The 22,810-nt window shown below is 43.7% G+C and overlaps 3 protein-coding genes and 1 non-coding gene across 17 annotated transcripts in view; 1 reads left to right on the top strand and 3 right to left on the bottom strand.

Annotated features, from left to right (window-relative positions):
• Positions 1–2: 2 nt before the first annotated feature.
• airim (AFG2 interacting ribosome maturation factor) lies at positions 3–5,709 on the top strand. Its single transcript, XM_021562050.3, has 4 exons — positions 3–545; positions 646–825; positions 1,060–1,178; positions 5,287–5,709. Exons 1-4 carry the CDS (start codon positions 277–279, stop codon positions 5,325–5,327), a joined length of 609 nt encoding a protein of 202 aa, XP_021417725.3. The 5' UTR covers positions 3–276; the 3' UTR covers positions 5,328–5,709.
• Positions 5,710–5,998: 289 nt separating this feature from the next.
• On the bottom strand, positions 5,999–8,381 carry LOC110489318 (claudin-7-like). The gene has a single exon (XM_021562043.3). It carries the CDS (start codon positions 7,285–7,287, stop codon positions 6,589–6,591), a length of 699 nt encoding a protein of 232 aa, XP_021417718.2. The 5' UTR covers positions 7,288–8,381; the 3' UTR covers positions 5,999–6,588.
• A 1,526-nt stretch (positions 8,382–9,907) lies between these two features.
• Positions 9,908–22,810, bottom strand: part of ago4 (argonaute RISC component 4) — a 37,428-nt gene continuing 24,525 nt past the window's right edge. For 7 of the 14 annotated variants that reach the window (XM_090228167.1, XM_036971772.2, XM_090228171.1 and 4 more), the window contains exons 11-17: positions 18,539–18,687; positions 18,073–18,257; positions 17,563–17,722; positions 16,164–16,479; positions 15,470–15,604; positions 14,717–15,018; positions 9,908–13,485 (exon numbers count right to left, since the gene is read on the bottom strand). In XM_090228167.1, coding sequence (XP_090084293.1) covers positions 13,377–13,485; positions 14,717–15,018; positions 15,470–15,604; positions 16,164–16,479; positions 17,563–17,722; positions 18,073–18,257; positions 18,539–18,687 — 1,356 coding nt within the window. In that variant the 3' untranslated portion in view covers positions 9,908–13,376. The remainder of the gene's footprint in view (positions 13,486–14,716; positions 15,019–15,469; positions 15,605–16,163; positions 16,480–17,562; positions 17,723–18,072; positions 18,258–18,538; positions 18,688–22,810) is intronic. The other 7 variants (XM_090228166.1, XM_090228170.1, XM_036971779.2 and 4 more) reach the window with 1 other exon arrangement.
• Positions 16,754–16,837, bottom strand: LOC118946548 (small nucleolar RNA SNORD35). The gene has a single exon (XR_005041419.1). It is a non-coding gene; the product is annotated as a small nucleolar RNA SNORD35 (small nucleolar RNA).

Here is a 22,810-nt window from a genome sequence, read left to right as displayed (position 1 = left end):
CCATTTTTAACCTATCATTTCGAAGAACGTCCATGTTTAGATCACTTGACCGGAAATGTAATAAAATTAACGTGAGGAGGTACAAATGTTGACTGGAAAATTTAAGTGACAGTCATTTTTGAAGGGCATCGTCCGTTCTTAGATTAAGTTGAATGTTTTATTTATTTCGCTGTGTATCAGATTTATTCCAGCAAATAATTTCGTTGTCTTTTTTCACCAGCCACATGGCTTTCGCTGTTCTGAGTTGTAGGTGTGTTAACTAAACTAGCTAGCCAAATGTCGAAGTCTGTGTTATTTTCGATTTACCAAACATTAAAAAAATGTTTTCAAATCTTGGAGAACAATCAGAAAATATGGAATTCAGTTTTGGCTGAATGCAAGCCTTTAATGGTTTCACTTGGAAACCTCGAAGAGCAGTTGAGGGCGTTTCAAAAGGTCCAAATCGCCAACACCCCTCTTCACACCTTTCCTGATCTGCACCAGCGTCTTCACTTCAAGCTCATACAGGCAGTGGACATAGTTTTGGGAAAACTCACTGACAAAATGTAAGATAAATGGTAGCTCACTCCATAAACTCTTTAAAATAGTGCAGAGAAAGCTTGAACACATTTTTGAAACCAAAAATGACTCTCATATTTCTTACAGGTGTTCTCTCCAGTCTGTGCGAGATGCTATCAGTAATCAGGTGTCTGGTGCGTTCCAGTTGTATGAGCAGAATATAGGCAGCCTTGACCTAGCTACCTGCACCCATAGATCTGCAGTCGCTCCATCCATCGCTGACATGTTGGAGTGGCTTCAGGATGCGGAGCGTTACTATCGTCAACAGTATCCTTTCCTATGTCACTGTATTACTGTACCAGTACTAGGGGTGCGCAATACATTTTCATTGTGTGTGATCTATTGTGGGCATGCCTCTCGACTGCATACTGCTGAGGAAGGCTTGGAGCTGAAACGCATCAATTCAGTGTGTGGCATTACACATTTTGAAATCTACCATTTGGAAAAGGTCCTATTGTTGATTTGTGTGAGAAAGATAGTTTTCCTCATCTACATGTACAGGTTTCTGAGAAGAAAGAACTTGCTGCTGACACTGAGGGCTGATGACCTCTCCCTTCTGCAAACTGCTCCCAAGAGATGGGAGTCCCTGGAAACACCCAGTGGAGAGGGGAGCATATCAGGTAAACCTATCAATGGTGCTCTATTTTCTGTATACAGTGCTTTCAGGAAGTATTCACACATCTTGACCTTTTTATACATTTTGTTGTGATACAATGTGGGATAAAAATGTATGTAATTGTACTTTTTTTGTCAACGGTCTACACAAAATACTCTGTCAAAGACAAATAAATTATAAAATGAAATAAAAATACTTTATAGAAAATTAAACACTAATATATCTTCATTAGATAAGTATTAGAGCCCCTGTTTCAATACATTTTATAATCATCTTTGGCAGCGATTGCAGATGTGAGTCTTTATGGGTAAGTCTCTAAGAGCTTTGCACACCTGGATTGTACAATATTTGCACATTGTTCTTTAGAAAATTCTTCAAGCTCTGTCATGTTCAAATCAAATTTATTTATATAGCCCTTCGTACATCAGCTGGTATCTCAAAGTGCTGTACAGAAACCCAGCCTAAAACCCCAAACGGCAAGCAATGCAGGTGTAGAAGCACAGTGGCTAGGAAAAACTCCCTAGAAAGGCCAAAACCTAGGAAGAAACCTAGAGAGGAACCAGGCTATGTGGGGTGGCCAGTCCTCTTCTGGCTGTGCCGGGTGGAGATTATAACAGAACATGGCCAAGATGTTCAAATGTTCATAAATGACCAACATGGTCAAATAATAATAAGGCAGAACAGTTGAAACTGGAGCAGCAGCACGGCCAAGTGGACTGGGGACAGCAAGGAGTCATCATGTCAGTGTAGGGAGTCCTGAGGCATGGTCCTAGGGCTCAGGTCCTCCGAGAGAGAGAGAAAGAGAGAATTAGAGAGAGGACACTTAAATTCACACAGGACACCGAATAGGACAGGAGAAGTACTCCAGATATAACAAACTGACCCTAGCCCCCCGACACATAAACTACTGCAGCATAAATACAGGAGGGGTCAGGAGACACTGTGGCCCCATCCGAGGACACCCCCGGACAGGGCCAAACAGGAAGGATATAACCCCACCCACTTTTCCAAAGCACAGCCCCCACACCACTACAGGGATATCATCAACTTACCATCCTGAGACAAGGCAGAGTATAGCCCACAAAGATCTCCGCCACGGCACAACCCAAGGGGGGGTGCCAACCCAGACAGGAAGATCACATCAGTGACTCAACCCACTCAAGTGACGCACCCCTCCTAGGGACGGTATGAAAGAGCCCCAGTAAGCCAGTGACTCAGCCCCTGTAATAGGGTTAGAGGCAGAGAATCCCAGTGGAAAAAGGGGAACCGGCCAGGCAGAGACAGCAAGGGCGGTTTGTTGCTCCAGAGCCTTTCCGTTCACCTTCCCACTCCTGGGCCAGACTACACTCAATCATATGATTGAAAAGACTTAAAGGTTGAAACCGAGTTTGCGTCTCTTACATGGGTAGGCAGACCATTCCATAAAAATGGAGCCCCCTTTGAGAAAGCCCTGCCTCCAGCTGTTTGCTTAGAAATTCTAGGGACAATTAGGAGGCCTGCGTCTTGTGACGTGTAGGTATGTACGGCAGGACCAAATCAGAGAGATAGGTAGGAGCAAGCCCATGTAATGCTTTGTAGGTTAGCAGCAACACCTTGAAATCAGCCCTTGCCTTGACAGGAAGCTAGTGTAGGGAGGCTAGCACTGGAGTAATATGATAAATTTTTTGGGTTCTAGTCAGGATTCTAGCAGCTGTATTTAGCACTAACTGAAGTTTATTTAGTGCTTTATCCGGGTAGCCGGAAAGTAGAACATTGCAGTAGTCTAACCTAGAAGTGACAAAAGCATGGATTCATTTTTCTTCATCATTTTTGGACAGAAAGTTTCTGATTTTTGCAATGTTACGTAGATGGAAAAAAGCTGTCCTTGAAATGGTCTTGATATGTTCTTCAAAAGAGAGATCACAGTCCAGAGTAACGCCGAGGTCCTTCACAGTTTTATTTGAGACGACTGTACAACCATTAAGATTAATTGTCAGATTCAACAGAAGATCTCTTTGTTTCTTGGGACCTAGAACAAGCATCTCTGTTTTGTCCGAGTTTAAAAGTAGAAAGTTTGCAGCCATCCACTTCCTTATGTCTGAAACACATGCTTCTAGCGAGGGCAATTTTGGGGCTTCACCATGTTTCATTGAAATGTACAGCTGTGTGTCATCTGCATAGCAGTGAAAGTTAACATTATGTTTTCGAATGACATCCCCAAGAGGTAAAATATATAGTGAAAACAATAATGGTCCTAAAACGGAACCTTGAGGAACACCTAAATTTACAGTTGATTTGTCAGACAAACCATTCACAGAGACAAACTGATATCTTTCCGACAGATAAGATCTAAACCAGGCCAGAACTCGTCCGTGTAGACCAATTTGGGTTTCCAATCTCTCCAAAAGAATGTGGTGATCAATGGTATCAAAAGCAGCACTAAGGTCTAGGAGCACGAGGACAGATGCAGAGCATCGGTCTGATGCCATTAAAATGTAATTTACCACCTTCACAAGTGCAGTCTCAGTGCTATGATGGGGTCTAAAACCAGACTGAAGCATTTCGTATACATTGTTTGTCTTCGGGAAGGCAGTGAGTTGCTGCGCAACAGCCTTTTCTAAAATTTGTGAGGAATGGAAGATTCGATATAGGCCGATAGTTTAAAAAAAATATTTTCTGGGTCAAGGTTTGGCTTTTTCAAGAGAGGCTTTATTACTGCCACTTTTAGTGAGTTTGGTACACATCCGGTGGATAGAGAGCCGTTTTATTATGTTCAACATAGGAGGGCCAAGCACAGGAAGCAGCTCTTTCAGTAGTTTAGTTGGAATAGGGTCCAGTATGCGGCTTGAAGGTTTAGAGGCCATGATTATTTTCATCATTGTGTCAAGAGATAAAGTACTAAAACACTTGAGCGTCTCTCTTGATCCTAGGTGGTTGTTGATCATTGCTAGATAGTCATTTTCAAGTCTTGTCATAGATTTTCAAGCCAATTTTAGTCAAAACTGTAATTAGGCCACTCGGAACATTCAATGTCATCTTGGTAAGTAACTCCAGTGTATATTTGGCCTTGTGTTTTAGGGTATTGTCCTTCTGAAAGGGGAATTTGTCTCCCAGTGTCTGTTGGAATTTTTTTTACATCTAGGATTTTGCCTGTGCTTAGCTCTTTCTTTTTATCCCCCAAAAACCTTCCTAGTCCTTGCCGATGACAAGCATATCATAACATGATGCAGCCACCACCATGCTTGAAAATATGGAGAGTGGTACTCACTGATGTGTTGTATTGGATTTGCCCCAAACAACATAACGCTTTCTATTCAGGACAAAAATATAATTTCTTCGCCACAGTTTTTGCAGTATTACTTTAGTGCCTTATTGCAAACAGGATGCATGTTTTTTATTATGTACAGGCTTCCTTCTTTTCACTGTCATTTATGTTAGTATTGTGGAGTAACTACAATGTTGCTGGTCCATCCTCAGTTATCTCCTATCACAGCCATTAAACTCTTAACTGTTTTAAAGTCACCATTGGCCTCATGGTGAAATCCCTGAGTGGTTTCCTTCCTCTTTGGCGACTGAGTTAGGAAGGACGTCTATCTTTGTAGTGACTGGGTGGATCGATACACCATCCAGGTGTAGTTAATAACTGCACCATGCTCAAAGGGATATTTAATTTCTGTTTTTTTTTAACCAATCTACCAATCAGTGCCCTTCTTTGCGAGGCATTGGAAAATCTCCCTGGACTTTGTGGTTGAATCTGCTTGAAATTCCCAGCACGACTGAGGGACCGGACCTTACATATTGCGCACAGAGTCCATGCAAGTTATTATGTGACTTGTTAAGCACATTTTTACTTCTGAAGTTAAGGCTTGCGATCACAAAAGGGTTGAATACTTATTGGCTTAAGACATATCAGCTTTTAATTTTTCATTAATTTGTAAACATTTCTAAAAACAATTCCTATTTGACATTATTGGGTGTTGAGTGACACAATCTCAATTTAATCCATTTTAAATTCAGTCTGAAACACAATGAAATGTGGAAAAAGTCTAGGGGTGTGAATACTTTCTGAAGGCACTGTAATTACCCTCACCGAATGTAATAAACTCATGTAGTTATTCTGCATACTCTTTCAGATACACTGTTTAAAGTGTCCTTTTTCATTGAGTCTCAGTGAAAGAGAACTACCAGGATGTCTGCAAGATGACTACCCGGTGGATGTGGTTGTCCACTTTCAGATGGTCTACAATAACAGGACTCCGTAATGGGTTGAAGAGTAAAAGAACAAACTGGGGTCAGGTTGATCTTGACTTGGATGTGTCAGCCCTGATCGGTGCAGAGCACCTGACTGGACTGGATGTGGACAAAGGAGAGGACTGAACAAGGCAGAGGACAGAGCGTCAGAATTGTAACAGAGCTCTGTTACCATTCTAGCTCAGGTCTTTGCTGTTGTATCACTGTTGACTTCGAAGCATTTTTTTTAAAATTGTGGACAAACATTTGAAATGTCATGGAGTATAATATGAGAAATAATAAATAGACAACTTTTGTTACACCTCTCTTGCTCCAACTATCTGTTTTATTCAGGATCCCATTTCCTCAGATCAAACGGTTGGCCCTTGCTAACCTGAAAGATAAAATTAATTTGACAGGAACTCCAACAGCCTATAGGAGGGCTAGATTGAGCCATCATTATATTACCCAAGGTCAGAGCAACAGGAACACATTTGGAGTTGTGCACAGCTTAACATTTAGCACAGATATGAGGCCCCCAATACTCTGGGCAAACAATGAAAAAATATCAGTTTGTCATGAACTAAACATATGTAAAAAAACACTCAAACACCCTTGGGAAAATCTGTTTATTCTTTTACAATTTTGACTTATTCAAACTCCATTACATAGTAAAATCTGTGAAGTAATTTAACAGACATCTGAGAAGAATTGTGAAAGAAATCAATCTTCACAACACAAGGCACACAAAACGAATATCTTAAAGATGTTTATGATGATTGATGTCGTGTCTTCCAGGCATTCGCTGAAGTATTATGAGCTGTCTGTGCACTAATGCTATATATCACGGTGTAAAAATGTGTATTGTAGTCAATAAATACATTAGAATACAAATGAGGTGAATAATGATAGGCATAATGGAAAGTCTCTATGTAGAGATGAATATGTACAAATACATTTGAAAAATATTAGTTCCAATAAATAAAAATGCATCAGGTTCACAGTAAAAGAGTGAAAGATCACTGCAGAGCTTAGTAGAGCTTCAAATCCAATGCTTCCCATCTTCAAAACCTTCCAGGTCACAACTCCTCACCCCCACTCACAGTCCAAAAATGTTTTCCTTTGCCTGCCTTCTACTTCCTCTTCTCAACCTTGCTCCTTCCCATACTCCAATTCATACAATTATATTCACACATTTTCTCTGACTACACATATTCTTTCAGGGGCACGCTGTTAGAGGTGATAGGTTTCGGAGGATCAGGTGCGAGGGGGGAGGGGCGCAAGTTAGGAAAGCTTCGGCCCATGTATCCCCGGCGGTACTCCCCTCCTCCCCTCTCGATATGGGGGCAGGTGCTGCTCAGCACGGCCCCGCTGATTATCAGAATAACTGAGGATGCCCAACCCAGGTAGATCGCCTGGCCAAGCTCTCGCTTGTACATGACAGGCACGTTGGGGTTGTAGAAGTCCTGGACCACCGTGTTGGCGGTCCAGGAGACGGGCACCAGCACGCACAGGCCCGTCAGGATGAATAGCACGCCGCCGGAGAGGGCGATGCCCGCCTTGGCGCGACGATCGTCGCCAGCGCACGTGGTGCACTTCATGCCGCAGCAGGACACGGTGCAGGACAACCAGCCCAGGAAGATGGCCACACACATGAGGGCACGAGCTGCCTGGAGGTCCGGGGGCAGAGCCAGCATGGAGTCGTAGGTCTTGCACTGCATGTGGCCCGTGGTCTGGTAGATGCAGCTCATCCAGATGCCCTCCCACTTGATCTCGGAGGTGAGGATGTTGCTGCCGATGAAGGCTGACACCTTCCACTGAGGCAAGGCCGTCACAGCAATGGCCATGACCCAACCTGTTACCGCACAGGTGAAGCTGATCAGCTGCATGCCTGTGTTGACCATGATGGCTGCTCTCGATGTCTTCTGACCACCTGAAACTGACCTTTAAAACACTTGTCTATGGCCTCTTTCTCACTTCAAGGCCCACTCCTTTGCTCCACCTGCTCTCTCTGTCTGGGCCTTTCACAATCCTGAATTTGAGTCACTCACTGTCCTGTCTTAAACTACCCTTCTCAAGCTTCTTATGTCTCTGTGTTTCTTTCCAACATCTAGTCAGATGTCTTCAACTCAGCGTTTTTCTACTTTTTCCCCCCCGGTGATAGTCTTCTCTTCCTCCACCACCATCCGTCACTCCTAGCTCTCTTACTTTCCCCCTCTTACAAACTGATTAATTATTGAAGAGTCAATAGCTGTGCAGCCGCTAGTGGCAGCTCACCTATTTTTGATTGATCGAGCTTCAGAAACGGCACCATCAGGCCTAGTGGGTTTGTGGCTAGGGTATAATTGATGTCATCCACTTCTGTCAGCAGCTCTGGCCCTCTAACTTCACACGCACCCAAGCGCTGAGCTGATCTAGGTTTAGCCTTACCTAGATACGTCAGGCTGATCAAATCTGATACTCGATTCGCTGGGAGTAAAAAACTGATACAGTCCTCTATGAGCAAAAAGGTCCACAGAAGATAAACAAAACATGAACCGATGTCTTGATAAAACACAAATAGGCCTTTGTCCATTTATGTCCTTTGTCCAATTTCATCCTAAATTAGCCTCCAAATGAACCAAAGCTTGATGGTTGATGCCAAAGTTGTTTCACCGCTAAAGCTTAAAATGTGTTATGATGGTGTCTTAAAGAACACAGCCTTGGAGAGTGAAGAGGCATCTGCCGCTGGCGCCTGTTGAAGTGTCTTCGTCACAATGCTCACAAAGGGCTCAGAGCCTGCCGAGCCACTTCAGACTCGACGCAGGTTCAGCTTGCTGCCCTTCCCCCCACCTCCCCCACGCATGCAAACCCAAATGAGTCAGTCCAATCTGGGTGTTAGGGTATAGATAGCAGGCCAGACCACTTAGTCAAACTGCCAGGTAAGTGGAATAGTACGTCCGTCCCTCCCATCTTCAGAACAACCTCAGTTTTAGCGTCAACCTGTGAGAGCAACACCGTGTCTGGAAAAAGAAGGGGAACTCGACAGTACAGCGAGAGGGAGAGGGGGATGTCTGTAGGCGGATCAATTAATACAAAGATAATCAAGGGGGCCTCTACAATGGGGCTTAAATGCTCTGCTTTGCGCTAAACGAGCTTTTACAACTCTGCTTTTTGTCTGGGGGTGCTGCAGTGAAAGGGAGAAATGGCAACAAAAAAAAGGCTGCTAGGTGGAGTGACTGTTTGCGAGCAGAATGAATCAGACTACAAAGCAGAACACCCACGTGAGAAATACAGGTCAGGTGTAAGCATTCACTCTCCATCTAAGGGATGGAGAAAAGTGGTGTTGCCTAAACAAGTCTCCCTAAAATTTACTCACAAAAAATAAGTGCAGCGAGTGTCATTTTTCCATTGAGATCGTCTGTTTCTTCTCATTCAAGAGAGATTGAATCGATGTCTATGGTCACAAAGCACTGGTCTTCCATATCAAGGGCTGATATCCCATCTTGTGGATTATATCAATGGATTTACATTGTTAACGGTGTGACTGACAGAACTAATTCTTTATTTTGCTTATCAGCTGTTCGTTTCTGATCTCCTCGCTCACCACATCTCATTGAACCTTGGTGTGCTGATTAATTAAATAGTATGGTAACAAGATCTGCGGTTCGAGTTCCCTTTCTCGTGCGAGTGTGACCTCTCCTTGGCAACGGTGGTCATGACAACAGCACGGGACACAGGAAATGGAATAGGAGGGGCAGTGATACAAGAGAGGGGGAAAGGGGGAGGGAGGATGGGGATGCACAGGCTGTCCATTGTGAATGAGACATATTGGCCCATGGTACTGCATATGATGAATACCACATCGTAAATGAAGGCTATTGCGGAAATCCACCGGAATCATTAGCACACACGAAAGAATACATGAAAGTCTAAACAAATGTTCAAAACCCAAATATAAGTCGCCAGGTTTTCATTGATTTGTCCAGTTGGTGCTCCACACACACAGAACATGTTTGACGGAACAGTCAGTGCACACCCTAACACACACAATAGCAGTAATTGTTCAAGATGGACATCCCTGATTGTGTAATCATCTCCAAGATAGTTGTATCAGCTGACTACATTGTCCAAGTCAACAAATGCTGCCTTTAGATTTACAATTGATCTTTGGTACATGATAGTGGCTTTGTTATAAAATGACAGTGTCTTATCTTTTGTTAAGCTAAACTGAGTGAGGAGGGGGTTTTCAGGAGTCCCATCTCCTCAGACTATTTTTGCTCAGCCAGTAGACTGGCAAGTGACTTGTTCTGCTCATTGAGAGAATGATGCCATCTACTGACAGATTAATGTAGTACCTCTAGTTGTGATTGTGGACTAGTTCTATTATACTGTACATTAAATTCTCTACAGTGGCAGCCCTGTAATCACACAACTCATTTATTATACATTGTAAATGGAGCAGAAGACTAGCATTTGCCCTTTGTGTCATGTGTGGTGTTGGGGTAAAAAGCAATAAAGGAATGAAGAGAGGAAACACCAGCGTATGATATAGGCATAAAATACCAATTTATTACTTTGCACAATAACACAAATATTCCCTGCAGGCTAAAAAAAAATAAAAAATAATAATTCAACATGTCACATAGCAATACAGCGAGTGATTAGGCGCCTTTGTGGGAGGGGCCTGAGGAAGCCCCACCCCCTCCCCAGCAGGTCAGACAGGGTACCTTTCTATTGCTATTGGACAGTCACACAGCTCAGACCACTAGCAGAAAACAGCAGAGCTACACACCAGAATAAAGAAGAAAATTAAATTACACAATGTCAAATAACAAACCTGTAGTCATTATATCAAAGAGGAATTAAAAAATAAAATCATGCTCTCTTTCAAACGGGGCACAGAAAGAATGGTTCGTTAAAAAGGTTAAAAAGGAGGTATTCCTGTGGCCGTGGACACCTTGGGCCGAGGCCCCCCACAGAGAGGAAGTGCGCTTGTGTGGGTGGCCAGCAGGGTGGCGCCACGAGACAGGACAGCCCCAAGAGGCGTGGCAGGGGCACAAACCAGGAAGTGGAGGCCTAAATGGACGCTACACTGAAGCCTGTGCGGGGGCGAGAGAGTTCAAGTCTTTACCGGGCCCACTTTTGAAGAAAGTACCTCGTTTGTCTTCGGGCCACGACATAAAGGCTCGAACGCTCAGCCTCTAGTGGCCTGTGCCTCCGTTTTTTACTGACATTTGTGTAGGAATCTTTCAAATACGTCTCAATACGTCTCGAGGAGAGTGGACAATATTGCTAGCCTATAACAGTCTCACTAAATTCATAAACATTTACCATATTTTTTCCCCCTCCCGTCTCTTAATAAATATAATTCTAAAGAGATTTTTTTAGAGACAATACTCTGGCATGCAGGCGAGCAAAGTCTAAATGTTACCTTTTTTAATTGTTTATTCTCAGAGCCTAAAGAGCTAGTCCACTGAATGCACATTCCCACTGATTGATACAGGCAACAAAACTAGTTACAGAAACACAAACGGCGACAGAGAGCAGACCAACAGCCACGTCGACGAGAAGAATTAGAGCTTTTTCCTCATTCGAAAACTGGATTCTGGGTTAATATTGCTTTGCAATGATAATATGTTCAAAACTGGGGAGTCATCACCGCCTTTGGATCCCCTGCTAGGAGACCACACCCACATCCTGGACAATGCTCCAGTCTGGCCACACCCACAGGAACACACTCTGCAGACTACCACACCAGGCTGAATCAACGCAGCACCCTTGCCGCGTGGGAAAACTAGTGCACGTCTCCACTACAGCTTAGCCCCGCCCCTCAAACTTATTGCATGCAACGCCTGGACCGCCACCATGCTTCCCCTCCCATAGGCAAGCGCCCACGCCCTCGACAGGTAGGCGCTCAAAACTCATTCATAGCAAACCTGCTGCTTAACGTATGGTTTATTACAAAAGGGTTTCTCGCTGAGCCGACCCCCCCTGACGAGGCGTGCACGCCGCCGTCGACCCCCGTCCCATCCTCACCGCGAGTTATGCACAACCATACCCACGACTGTGGTTAAATTGGATCTTTAACCGCGGTCGTGACTGGTCAGGTGTCATTAGATCCAAGGGCAGTGCTTATGCTTTATGTTCATATCTGGTGTTCAAAACATTATTTCATTAAAAAATACCAGAAGTTTAGACTTGGATAGATATACTTGTTCAAATACACACAAACTATCATAGAAACACATTATGAAGTTCTAAAAATGTAACTCATTGCCTATTGCATACCTCTTTTTGTTACCACTGTCTGTCCCAGTTTCTTCCTAATGCCAGCTCTGATTGTCACCTTTCATCCATTCGAACCGAAACCCCCTGCTGCCAACAATACTCACCAGATGAGCACTGATGGTAGCCTCCTGTTTTACCAGTCAGGAGTAACGGTGATAGATCAACACAGATGTTCCCTACTGGAGAACACAGCCAAACCATTCCCTACCACCATAAACTACTACATAACTGAGGAGCAGAAGGGCGCATAAACTGATACACCTTGGGCCTCCCCCACACCGGAGGCCAGAATGCTACAAAGTGTCTAACTCTAAACCCAGCCACTGATCTCCTAACTACACATCTGGTTGCTGCCGGTTTGATAATTATCATAATCGTAGATAAGAACATTAACAACAACAATAAGAACAACATCAAATATACCAACTATGTCTGAACAATAGTTAAGATTAGCCACAAAAACAGTTTTATATTAAACTCTTACAAATTCTGCTTTTTGATTTGTATGTATAAATGCATAAAGGTAAGAGAAGAGTGCCCTCTGTTGCTTTACCTAGCGTCCCCGGTCAGTGCAATGAATTGGCCGGTAGCAAAGGAGACCCCAAAAGTTAAGTGAATGTGTTTTCCTGCTCTGAAAAATTCAGACGACTAGCGCCTTGCTAAAAAACAAGCTCCACCCCAACAATGTCATAACCGTTGAGACAAACAAGTTTAAGGGATGGATCCCCTTCCTCACACGGGGCACCAACTAAGACGGCTTAGCCCAATGCCGTAAACCCTCACGAAGCTCTCAACCATTCAATAGGTCCCATTGCCCAGTCAGCCACACCGGCTAAACCACGGTTGCTACTGCTACACATATACCCACCGGCCTCTGTGAAGCCTGTATAGTTCAATCTGTTCTATAGATGTAAATATTTATATATATGTAATGTGTGAATATAAAAACATCAAATCTGAGGCATTTACAGCAGTTATCTCCTTGATTTTCCCTTTACAATTCAGTGGCCTGCCATGAAACACACACACGCAAAGACACACACGCACACGTATATACACAAACACACTTATTCTTCACTAAAATGGGAGAAGAAAGAGTAATGGGTATGGATACCCAGGTGACCTCGCTTGTAAAAGACTGAAGAAAAGAAGAAAGGAAAAACATGATCATAAAAGGAAAAAAAATATATTCTCAAAAAAAGGTCCACCCCCACCCATGTTTCCACGCATACCCCCAATGACCCCACCAACCCAAGACCTTATGACAGGTTTTCACCCAAAGGGGCTTTGAGGTAAAAAGTAGACAGAGTCCTGCTTAGCTAGAGGAGCTGTCACTGACGATTGGCGTCAGTCCGCTCCATTGCTCAGTGTTACAAAAAAAGACAAAAAAAAGACATTCAAAAGGAAAAATAAAAAATAAAATGGCTCAACTTGTGTATGCGTGTATTTGCTTTCTCTGTACATTGGAAACCCCACGGTCTCTCAGTGCCGGATTGCTGGTAGAAGGCGGCTCAATCGGGAACGCCGGATGTCGTTTTTTCCCCGAAAAGGAAAATACTCCATTGGCACACTTCACTGGCTTCGAACCGCTTTGGTGCAGATCAAGATGCAAGAGAGAGATAGAGAGACTGGCAAAAAAAGAGAGAGAGACAGAGGAGAGAGAGAGAGAGAGAGAGAGAGAGAGAGAGAGAAGGGACAGAACTGCACCCATTGCTGGCGTGGCTCAGGCGAAGTACATGGTGTGCTGCGTATCATAGTGGATCTGGACTGCCTTGGCTAGGGCCAGGGGGTCCCGACCGTTACTCTGGCCCGACACGTGGCTGCCCTCCGCACTGCAGGACAGGACAAGAGAAAGGGGTCAGATACATGATAAAGTAACAGAAGCAAAAGCCCAACTGTTTGGATGCACCATTACAACTTACGGTCATGTTGAACTAAATCTACCAGAATGTATTTACATCAACATGCCAAACAAAAATGGTATATTAAGTAAAGCTAGATGCATTATATGTTGCAGATATAAATCTAACATATAGGGCAGCTAATACAGCCCATTAGTGTCTGTTCAGGCTAAAAGGACATTTCATATACAGTCCCCTGTGTAATTACTGGGACAGTGAAGCATGTTTTTTGATTTGAAATGATACAATGACTGAGGTTAAAGTGCAGACTGTCTGCTTTAATTTGAGGTTATATTCATCCATATCGGGTGACCCATTTAGAAATTACACCACTTTTTGTATGTAGTCCCCCCATTTTAGAAGACCAAAAGTACTGGGACAAACTCAACAAATTTGTTGGATGCACAGTATTTTGTGCCCAATATAAATGAATGGTAAATAATGTTGTCATTTTGGAGTCACTTTTATTGTAAATAAGAATAGAATGTTTCTAAACACTTCTACATTAATGTACATTAAAATTAACCATGATTACGGATCATCCTGAATGAATCATGAATAATGATGCGTGAGAAAGTTAGACACACAAATATCATACCCCCAAGACATGCTAACCTCTCACCATTACAATAAAGGGAGGTTAGCATTTTTGGGGTATGATATTTGTGTGTCTAACTTTCTCACTCATCATTATTCATGATTCATTCAGGATTATCCGTAATCATGGTAGAATCCACATTAATGTAGAAGTGTTTAGAAATGTATTATATATTGTTTTTTACAATAAAAGTGACTCCAAATTGATTAATACATTTACCATTCATTTATACTGGGCACAAAATACTCTGAAACGTATCCAAAAACAAACAGCAAGTGCAGCCAACAAATTTGTTGAGGTTGTCCCAGTACTTTTGGTCTCCTAAAATGGGGGGACTACATACAAAAAGTGGTGTAATTTCTAAATGGTTCACCCGATATGGATGAATATAACCTCAAATTAAAGCAGACAGTCTGCACTTTAACCTCAGTCATTGTATCATTTCAAATCCGAAGTGCTGAAGTACGAGCCAAAAGAAAACGGTCCCAATAACTACAGAGGGCACTGTATATCTGTGATACCCCTCACTATTCAGAACTTGTGCCTTGCCACTTTCCTCAGTACCTGTCGTGATCTTTGTCCACCAGGTGGTAGCGGGCGCGGAAAGCCACCAGCCGGGCGTAGTAGGCTGGCGCGGGGATGGAGACTGAGCGGGTGCAGCGGACGTAGGTGTGGCACAGCTGATAGGTGAGCAGCTGGAGCTCGTCGGCCGTGAAGCAGTTGTCGTCCCATAGGACATGGTAGTGGGAGGGCCGGCTGGTGCCCTGGATCCCAGCATGGCTGCACAGGTAGAAGTCAAACTCAGAGGGGTGGGTGATTGTGCTGTCCACCGTGGTTCCGGCTGGGACGTTGCCACTCTTTCCAACCTGTAGGGGGTGATAGTTGCGATTAAAGACACTGGATATGCTGGGGTGCAAGCTGAAGAGGTGCTAACTCGCTCTGCAACCCGTCTGTAACTTCGGCTGTGTCTAAATCATGAATCTAGTGAAATGTCAGCTCAGATATTACTCCAAAGATAGGAGTATTGAGAGATGCATTTAAAAAGTATTGAAACACTGCCAAAGGCCTGGTACAGATGTCGTTTTATCCACAAATGGTTTACAGGTGGGTAATCTGATCCTAGACCTGCGGTTAACTGTACCCTCTACATCAGGGATGTCAAACACAATTCCCAGAGGGCTGGGTGTCCTCGCCCCTCCCATGTACTTGATCGATCATTTGAAAAAGGTAATTGCTTAGGAAGTTCCCTCAAAAACCACAGACACAGCCCTCCAGGAATTGAGTTGACACCCCTGCTCTACATGGGTCTCCACTCACCCTCTCGGCCTTGTCTGAGCAGAAGAGGCGAGTGTGGTGGCGTTTCTGAACCACGATGTAGGTGATGCCCGGTCGGTAGTCCTCCTCCAAGCTGATACAGGCCTTCCTGATTGCTATCAGCTCCGGCCACGCCACCTACACACAGCCACCCACACAGACATAGAAACAGTGAGATTCAAAAAATGCATTGATATGATTCTCTGGTTGAGTCAAAGTTGGCTGCGTTTACACAGGTAGCCCAATTCTGATCTTTTGGCCATTGATCTGATCCAATTGGTCAAAAGACCAATAATTGAGCAAAAGATCAGAATCGGGCTGCCTGTGTAAACGCAGTGAGATGCTATATCCAGAGCACTGTGGCACAAATCACTAGGGACCAAACTTGTTCTCTTCTATCCTTTACATTATATCTCAAGTTGTAGAGACAGGGTTAATTGGAGAGGGAGATCCGCCTGGATATACTTTGAGTCAGTATTGAACCGTCAACGCCCAACACTGATAGGACACCATGGTTTTGCTGGGGTGCAAGGGGCCGCACCTTTTAAAGGGATAAGCAGCCACCGACTCAAAATGAGAAATCATAAAGCAATGTCATTCAACGGTCAATTCAGAACAGAGTCAAAACTTGAAAACCCACAAACCCTAATGAACCGAAACGACACGCATCAAACCCTCCCAGTCACCCCCTCCTCACCTGTTTCATTTGGCCCTCGGACACGCCGCCGCGATAATAGATGATGCGGGTGGGCTTGAAGCGCGTGGACTTGTAGAACTGGATCAGCAGCTCGCGCACCATGTTGGTCAGGTCCTGGATGACCTCCTGGCTGTACAGCTGCTCCTGGGACAGGTCCTGGCGCGATGTCTGCACGCGCACCGTGGCACAGTAGCGGCTGGGGTGGCCGTCCATGCTGCCCACCACCGCCGCGATGGAGGGCTTCTTGCCGTCGCCGGCTGGAGGGTGAGTAACGTCCGCCCCCAGGAAGATGACAGGTTGCTGGAACACAGAGGGTCTGGAGGTAGGGAGAGGTTTACATTATTTACATGTTTTTTTTTAAATAAAGAGATGGCAATAAAATACATGTACGTGTGTGTGTGTGTGTGTGTGTGTGTGTGTGTATGAGTGTTGCTTTGCTCTTAGAGCAGAGGTATAAGTCTTCAGCATAATACATTTGAGAATTGATTGACATGTTATGGACATAACAGAATGTGGATAGGCAATTGTATGTTGTGTGGGTGTATTGTGCTTTCATTGATGATTAAGCAGTGGGCTGTTTTATTCACAGTTGTACTGCATCAGTGTTGCCTTTAGGCAATTTCTTCAAAGCCATGAAGGCTTGGAAGACCATTGTGAGAACAACATCACTTGTAGCGAGACACAATCTTGAGTATACCACATTGAACAAACACAAACGCAACATGTAAAGTGTTGGTTTCATGTGCTAAAATATATATATATTTTTAAATCAGACATTTTCCATACACACAAAGAGCTGATTTCTGGCAAATTTTGTGTACAGATTTGTTTATATCCCTTTTCGTGAGCATTTCTCCTTTGCCAAGATAATCCAGCCGCCTGACAAGTGTGGGATATGAAGAAGCTGATTCCCCTTGTGCTGTTCCCCTTGTGCTGGGGACAATAAAAGATGTCTCAAGTTGAGGAAGCGTGCAATTGGCATGCTGACTGCAGGAATGTCCACCAGAGCTGTTGCCAGAGAATTTAATGTTAATTTATCAACCATAAGCTGCATCCAACGTCATTTTTGAGAATTTAGCAGCATGTCCAACCAGTCTCACAACCGCAGACCACTTGTAACCCACACCAGCCCAGGACCTCCATAGCCAGCTTCTTCACCTGCAGGATCGTCTGAGGGGTGGTGGGGGTGCTGAGGAGTATTTGTCTGTAATAAAGCCCTTTTGTGGAGAAAAACTCATTTCTGATTGGCTCCCCATGGCCGCACCCCTGCCCAGTCATGTGAAATTACATAGATTAGGGCCTAATGAATTTATTTCAATTAACTGATTTCCTTATATGAATTGTAACTCTTTAAAATTGCATGTATGAGTATGTGTGTGTGTGTGTGTGTGGTTGCCACCTCTGATGGGGCACAAGGACGTTGTTGATGCCACCCAGTTTGGCGTTGATCTTGAGGCAGAGATTGGAGAGGGTTTGGGGGGACGTCTTCACCACGTTCTTCACCTGGACACACTGAGTGGCCATGCCCAGGAGAGTGTCTCCTACCCGCTTCACCTCCGCTGTGGCACCAGGACCATAGGGACACAGAAAAGTAATTGAGCTCTAATATTCTCAAATGCAAGAGTAGCTAGTAGATTGGTTCTCTTAACATTTTAAGCATGAATAGTGAACTAGTGTTCCTCAAGTGGAAATTGAGGGGGGTTTGCTCCCCTACCACCATTTTCAAGCCTTCCAATTATATTTTATCAAATATCTTATACAAATCCATAAGAGGAAATGCTTTTTTTTTTTTTAAAAGACACTAGGAAGAGACAGACAACCTACTTGAAGTTAGTTTGCCCTTCTTTCAACATAATAGATTTCCCCAAATAAAGAATAGATTTCCCAACTAAAGTAGTATGATTCTTACCGTAGACAGGGGTTTTGCCAGGCAGGATGACCACGATGAGCTGCAGTCCCACATAGGACATCTTCAGGTGTTTGAACATGGGTTCCACGCTGTCCGCTCCCTGGGCGTATTTACAGAAACACGGCTGTCCCTGGATGGGCATCCCCGCGTCCTTCGAGATCTTCCTCAGCTGGTCTGTGAAGCTCCTAGAAAACCATGAACAAACCTTCAGGGAATCTAGTCTAGAGCCAGAATACTGCATTCAAACTGTTGGACAATAAGTTGAAATTCTGTGGTCAAAATCCTAACTTAAGATATATTTGTGTAACTAGTATGCATACATCAAATGGGAGATGTACATCATATTTTGGATAAGCCCACATATCTTAAAAGTTTGGATTTGGCCCTAAATGAGTAATGATCACCACACAGACTAAGCAGGGCTATGGAGATTTGTGGGAATAGGAAAAGATGACAGATGACTCACTTGAGCAGGTCCTCTCTGCACTGTTTCTGTGGGGCGAAGCAGGCCACGGCCCACACCTTGATCTCGATCCCGGCGTAGAACTGCTTCCCCCGCATGTCCCACACGCCCTGGTTGGGCGTGGCCACCGTCTTATTCTGCGGAGAGAGTCCCTACGCTCTTAGTGAACCCCCCGGTTTAACCAGCCGACACAGCAGATACAACTCCCCAGCTTCCTGCCTGCACCACGCACATGGTGCAGGTAGAAGTTGCACCTTCCCAGTGATACAGGGTCAGATCTTTTTACATACAACTAATGGGGGTGATTAGGATGGGGGGGGGGGGTAGGAGAATCTGACCCTAGATCTGTGGTTCGAGGCAACTTCTACCGTAAGATCCTATTACACACAGTTCATCCCATTGCAAGAAGCATGCAGGCAAAACCTCCACGTACTAGACCGCACAGGAGGCTTATTCAACAGGGCAGAACGTTCACGTATGGAATAGACACTGTACAATATAAGACGTGCCCAGAATTGTCTATTGTACAGATGAGCAAATACTTTACACTGTGATAAGACTGCAGGCTACCACCCTTCCAGTTATATCAACAACAAATTTTGCTGATACACACGTGTTATTCAATCCATTCCTACTAAAGCTAACTTAGATCGATGTACATCTATCCATCTATCTCTCAGGGTCCGTATCCACAAAGCGGATACTCAGAGTAGGAGTGTCACTGCTGCTCTACGCTTTTTAGTACATAATGAATACATGGACAGATCCTAGATCAGCACTCCTCCTCCGAGACACTCTGTGGACACGGACCCAGATGTTATCAAATCATTCTAGCTATGAATAGAAGTTCCTCCAGTGTTCAGGGCCCTTAGCATCCCTGCTTTAATTTAGCATTATATCGAGTTAGGCTACTTGCTCTTGTAACTATTGGGCAACCACATGCGATTCTCCAGCAAGCTATACATATAAAAAAATGCGCAGTTCAAGAAAGAAAAAGCCCTGAAGACTGAGGTGCCGATCCAGCATTGAATCACAGATTTCCACAGTAATTATAGGAACATACTGTATATTATAAACATCAGCATGATAAAACAGTGATGGAGTGACAAAACACAAGGACAGTCAGTCACTTGTCTCATCTCGAACCCATTAGTGCTACAACATAGCCATAGCAGTTAAAATGGCTGAAAGATGTGCCAGTCATACAAACGAATAGTATTGAGAAAAACATTTCAAAGGATGAAGACTCAATTACCCAGCAGTCCAAAACACTCAAGAAGAGACTGTAAAATGGGCCCAATAAAATGCATAGAAACCAGCAATTCCGTGCCAAAACTGTCAGTACATCTCTATTAAAGCCATTTCTGTGACCAAATGTTTTACAGTCCACATGGGGCCTACAAGAAGGTCTGTGATAGAGGTCTAACCGTACCAAACCTTATTACGCTATATAAAGACTGGACGGAACTCATTATGTAGAAACCAAGTATATAGCCTACATATAACAAACGCACATACACACAGCACAAGTCAAAAGTCTTGACACACACTCTTTCAAGGGTTTTTATTTTACAATGTAGAAAATAGTAAGAAATCGAAATATATTTTAAATTATTCAAATAGCCACGCTTTGCCTTGATGACAGCTTTGCACACTCTTAGCATTCTCTCAACCAGCTTAACATGGAATGCTTTTTCAACAGTCTTGGAGTTCCATTATATGCTGAGCACTTGTTGACTGCTTTTCCTTCATTCTGCGGTTCAACTCATCCCAAACCATCTCAATTGGGTTGAGGTCGGGTGATTGTGTAGGTCAGGTCATCTGATGCAGCACTCCATCACTCTTCTTCTTTGTCAAATAGCCTTTTACACAGCCTAGAAGTGTGTTGGGTCATTGTCCTGTTGAAAAACAACTGATAGTGGGACTAAGCACAAACCAGATGGGATGGCGTATCGCTGCAGAATGCTGTGGTAGCCATGCTGGTTAAGTGTGCCTTGAATTCTAAATAATTCACGACAGTGTCACCAGCAAAGCACCCCCAAACTATCACACCTCCATGCTTCACTGTGGGAACCACACATGCAGAGATCATCCGTTCACGTACTCCGAGTCTCACAAAGACACGGAGATCGGAACCAAAAATTTGGACTCATACCAAAGGGCAGATTTCCACCGGTCGAATGTCCAGTGCTCGTGTATTTCGTGTCTTCCTTTCCTGTGGTGGTCCTCATGAGAGCCAGTTTCATCATAGCGCTTGATGGTTTTTGAGACTGCACTTGAAGAAAGGTTTAAAATGTGGAAATGTTCTGTGTTGACTGACCTTCATGTCTTAAAGCAATGATGGACTGTCATTCTCTTTGCTTATTTGAGCTGTTTTTGCTATAATATATGGACTTGGTCTTTTACCAAATAGAGCTACCTTCTGTATACCACCCCTACCTTGTCACAACACAACTGATTGGCTCAAAAGTATTAAGAAGGAAATAAATTCCACAAATTCACTTTTAACAAGGCACACCTGTTAATTGAAATGCATTCCAGGTGACTACCTCGTGAAGCTGGTTGAGAGAATGCCAAGAATGTGCAAAGCTGTCATCAAGGCAAAGGGTGGCGAAAAAAGGGGTCGGCAGGTAGCCTAGCGGTTAGAGCATTAACCGAAAGGTTGCTAGATCGAATCCCCGAGCTGACAAGGTAAAAAAATCTGTCATTCTGCCCCTGAACAATGTTTCCTACGCCGTCATTGTAAATAAGAATTTGTTCTTAACTGACTTGCTTATTTAAATAAAGGTTAAATAAAACATTTTGAAGAATCGAATATACTTCTTTAACACTTTATTGGTCACTTCATAGTTCATGTCTTCACTATTATTCTACAATGTAGAAAATAGTCAAAATAAAGAAATCCTTGAATGAGTAGGTACAGTTGAAGTCGGAGGTTTAAGTCATTAAAACTCGTTTTCAACCACCCCACAAATTTCTTGTTAACAAACTATAGTTTTGGCAAGTCAGTTAGGACATCTACTTCGTGCATGACAAGTAATTTTTTTACAGACAGATTATAACAGATAATGCACTGTATCACAATTCCAGTGGCTCAGAAGTTTACATACATTTGGTTGACTGTGCCTTCAAATAGCTTGGAAAATTCCAGAAAATTAGGTCATGGCTTTAGAAGCTTCTGATAAACAATGTCAATTAGCCTGAGTCAATTGGAGGTGTACCTGTGGATGTACAGTGGGGCAAAAAAGTATTTAGTCAGCCACCAATTGTGCAAGCTCTCCCACTTAAAAAGGTGAGGCCTGTAATTTTCATCATAGGTACACTTCAACTATGACAGACAAGATGAGAAAAAAAAAATCCATAAAATCACATTGTAGGATTTTTAATGAATTTATTAGCAAATTATGGTGGAAAATAAGTATTTGGTCAATAACAAAAGGTTCTCAATACTTTGTTATATACCCTTTGTTGGCAATGACAGAGGTCAAACGTTTTCTGTAAGTCTTCACAAGGTTCTCACACTGTTAATGGTATTTTGTCCCATTCCTCCATGCAGATCTCCTCTAGAGCAGTGATGTTTTGGGGCTGTTGCTGGGCAACATGGACTTTCAACTCCCTCCAAAGATTTTCTATGGGTTTGAGATCTGGAGACTGGCTAGGCCACTCCAGGACCTTGAAATGCTTCTTACGAAGCCACTCCTTCGTTGCCCGGGCGGTGTGTTTGGGATCATTGTCATGCTGAAAGACCCAGCCACGTTTCATCTTCAATGCCCTTGCTGATGGAAGGAGGTTTTCACTCAAAATCTCACGATACATGGCCCCATTCATTCTTTCCTTAACACGGATCCGTCGTCCTGGTCCCTTTGCAGAAAAACAGCCCCAAAGCATGATGTATCCACCACCATGCTTTACAGTAGGTATGGTGTTCTTTGGATGCAACTCAGCATTCTTTGTCCTCCAAACAAGACGAGTTGAGTTTTTACCAAAAAGTTATATTTTCTATCGTGAGATTTTGAGTGAAAACCTCCTTCCATCAGCAAGGGCATTGAAGATGAAACATGGCTGGGTCGTTCAGCATGACAATGATCCCAAACACATCGCCTGGGCAACGAAGGAGTGGCTTCGTAAGAAGCATTTCAAGGTCCTGGAGTGGCCTAGCCAGTCTCCACATCTCAACCCCATATAAAATCTTTGGAGGGAGTTGAAAGTCCGTGTTGCCCAGCAACAGCCCCAAAACATCATTGCGCTAGAGGAGATCTGCATGGAGGAATGGGC

The sequence above is a fragment of the Oncorhynchus mykiss genome, chromosome 30, assembly GCF_057628025.1.
Source record: "Oncorhynchus mykiss isolate SJ-2025 chromosome 30, ASM5762802v1, whole genome shotgun sequence".
Lineage (NCBI taxonomy): Eukaryota > Metazoa > Chordata > Actinopteri > Salmoniformes > Salmonidae > Oncorhynchus > Oncorhynchus mykiss.
The sequence above is the reverse complement of the archived record's forward strand: the minus strand, read 5'-3'. Positions and strand labels throughout refer to the sequence as shown.

What these genes read in the sequence shown, in the direction of transcription:
- airim (XM_021562050.3), top strand. Translation starts at nt 277, where the DNA reads ATGTCGAAGTCTGTGTTATTTTCGATTTACCAAACATTAAAAAAATGT. An exon ending in GGAAAACTCACTGACAAAAT is followed by an intron (nt 546 to 645) that starts GTAAGATAAATG and finishes TATTTCTTACAG; the next exon opens with GTGTTCTCTCCAGTCTGTGC. An exon ending in TGGAGAGGGGAGCATATCAG is followed by an intron (nt 1,179 to 5,286) that starts GTAAACCTATCA and finishes ATACTCTTTCAG; the next exon opens with ATACACTGTTTAAAGTGTCC.
- LOC110489318 (XM_021562043.3), bottom strand. Translation starts at nt 7,287, where the DNA reads ATGGTCAACACAGGCATGCAGCTGATCAGCTTCACCTGTGCGGTAACA.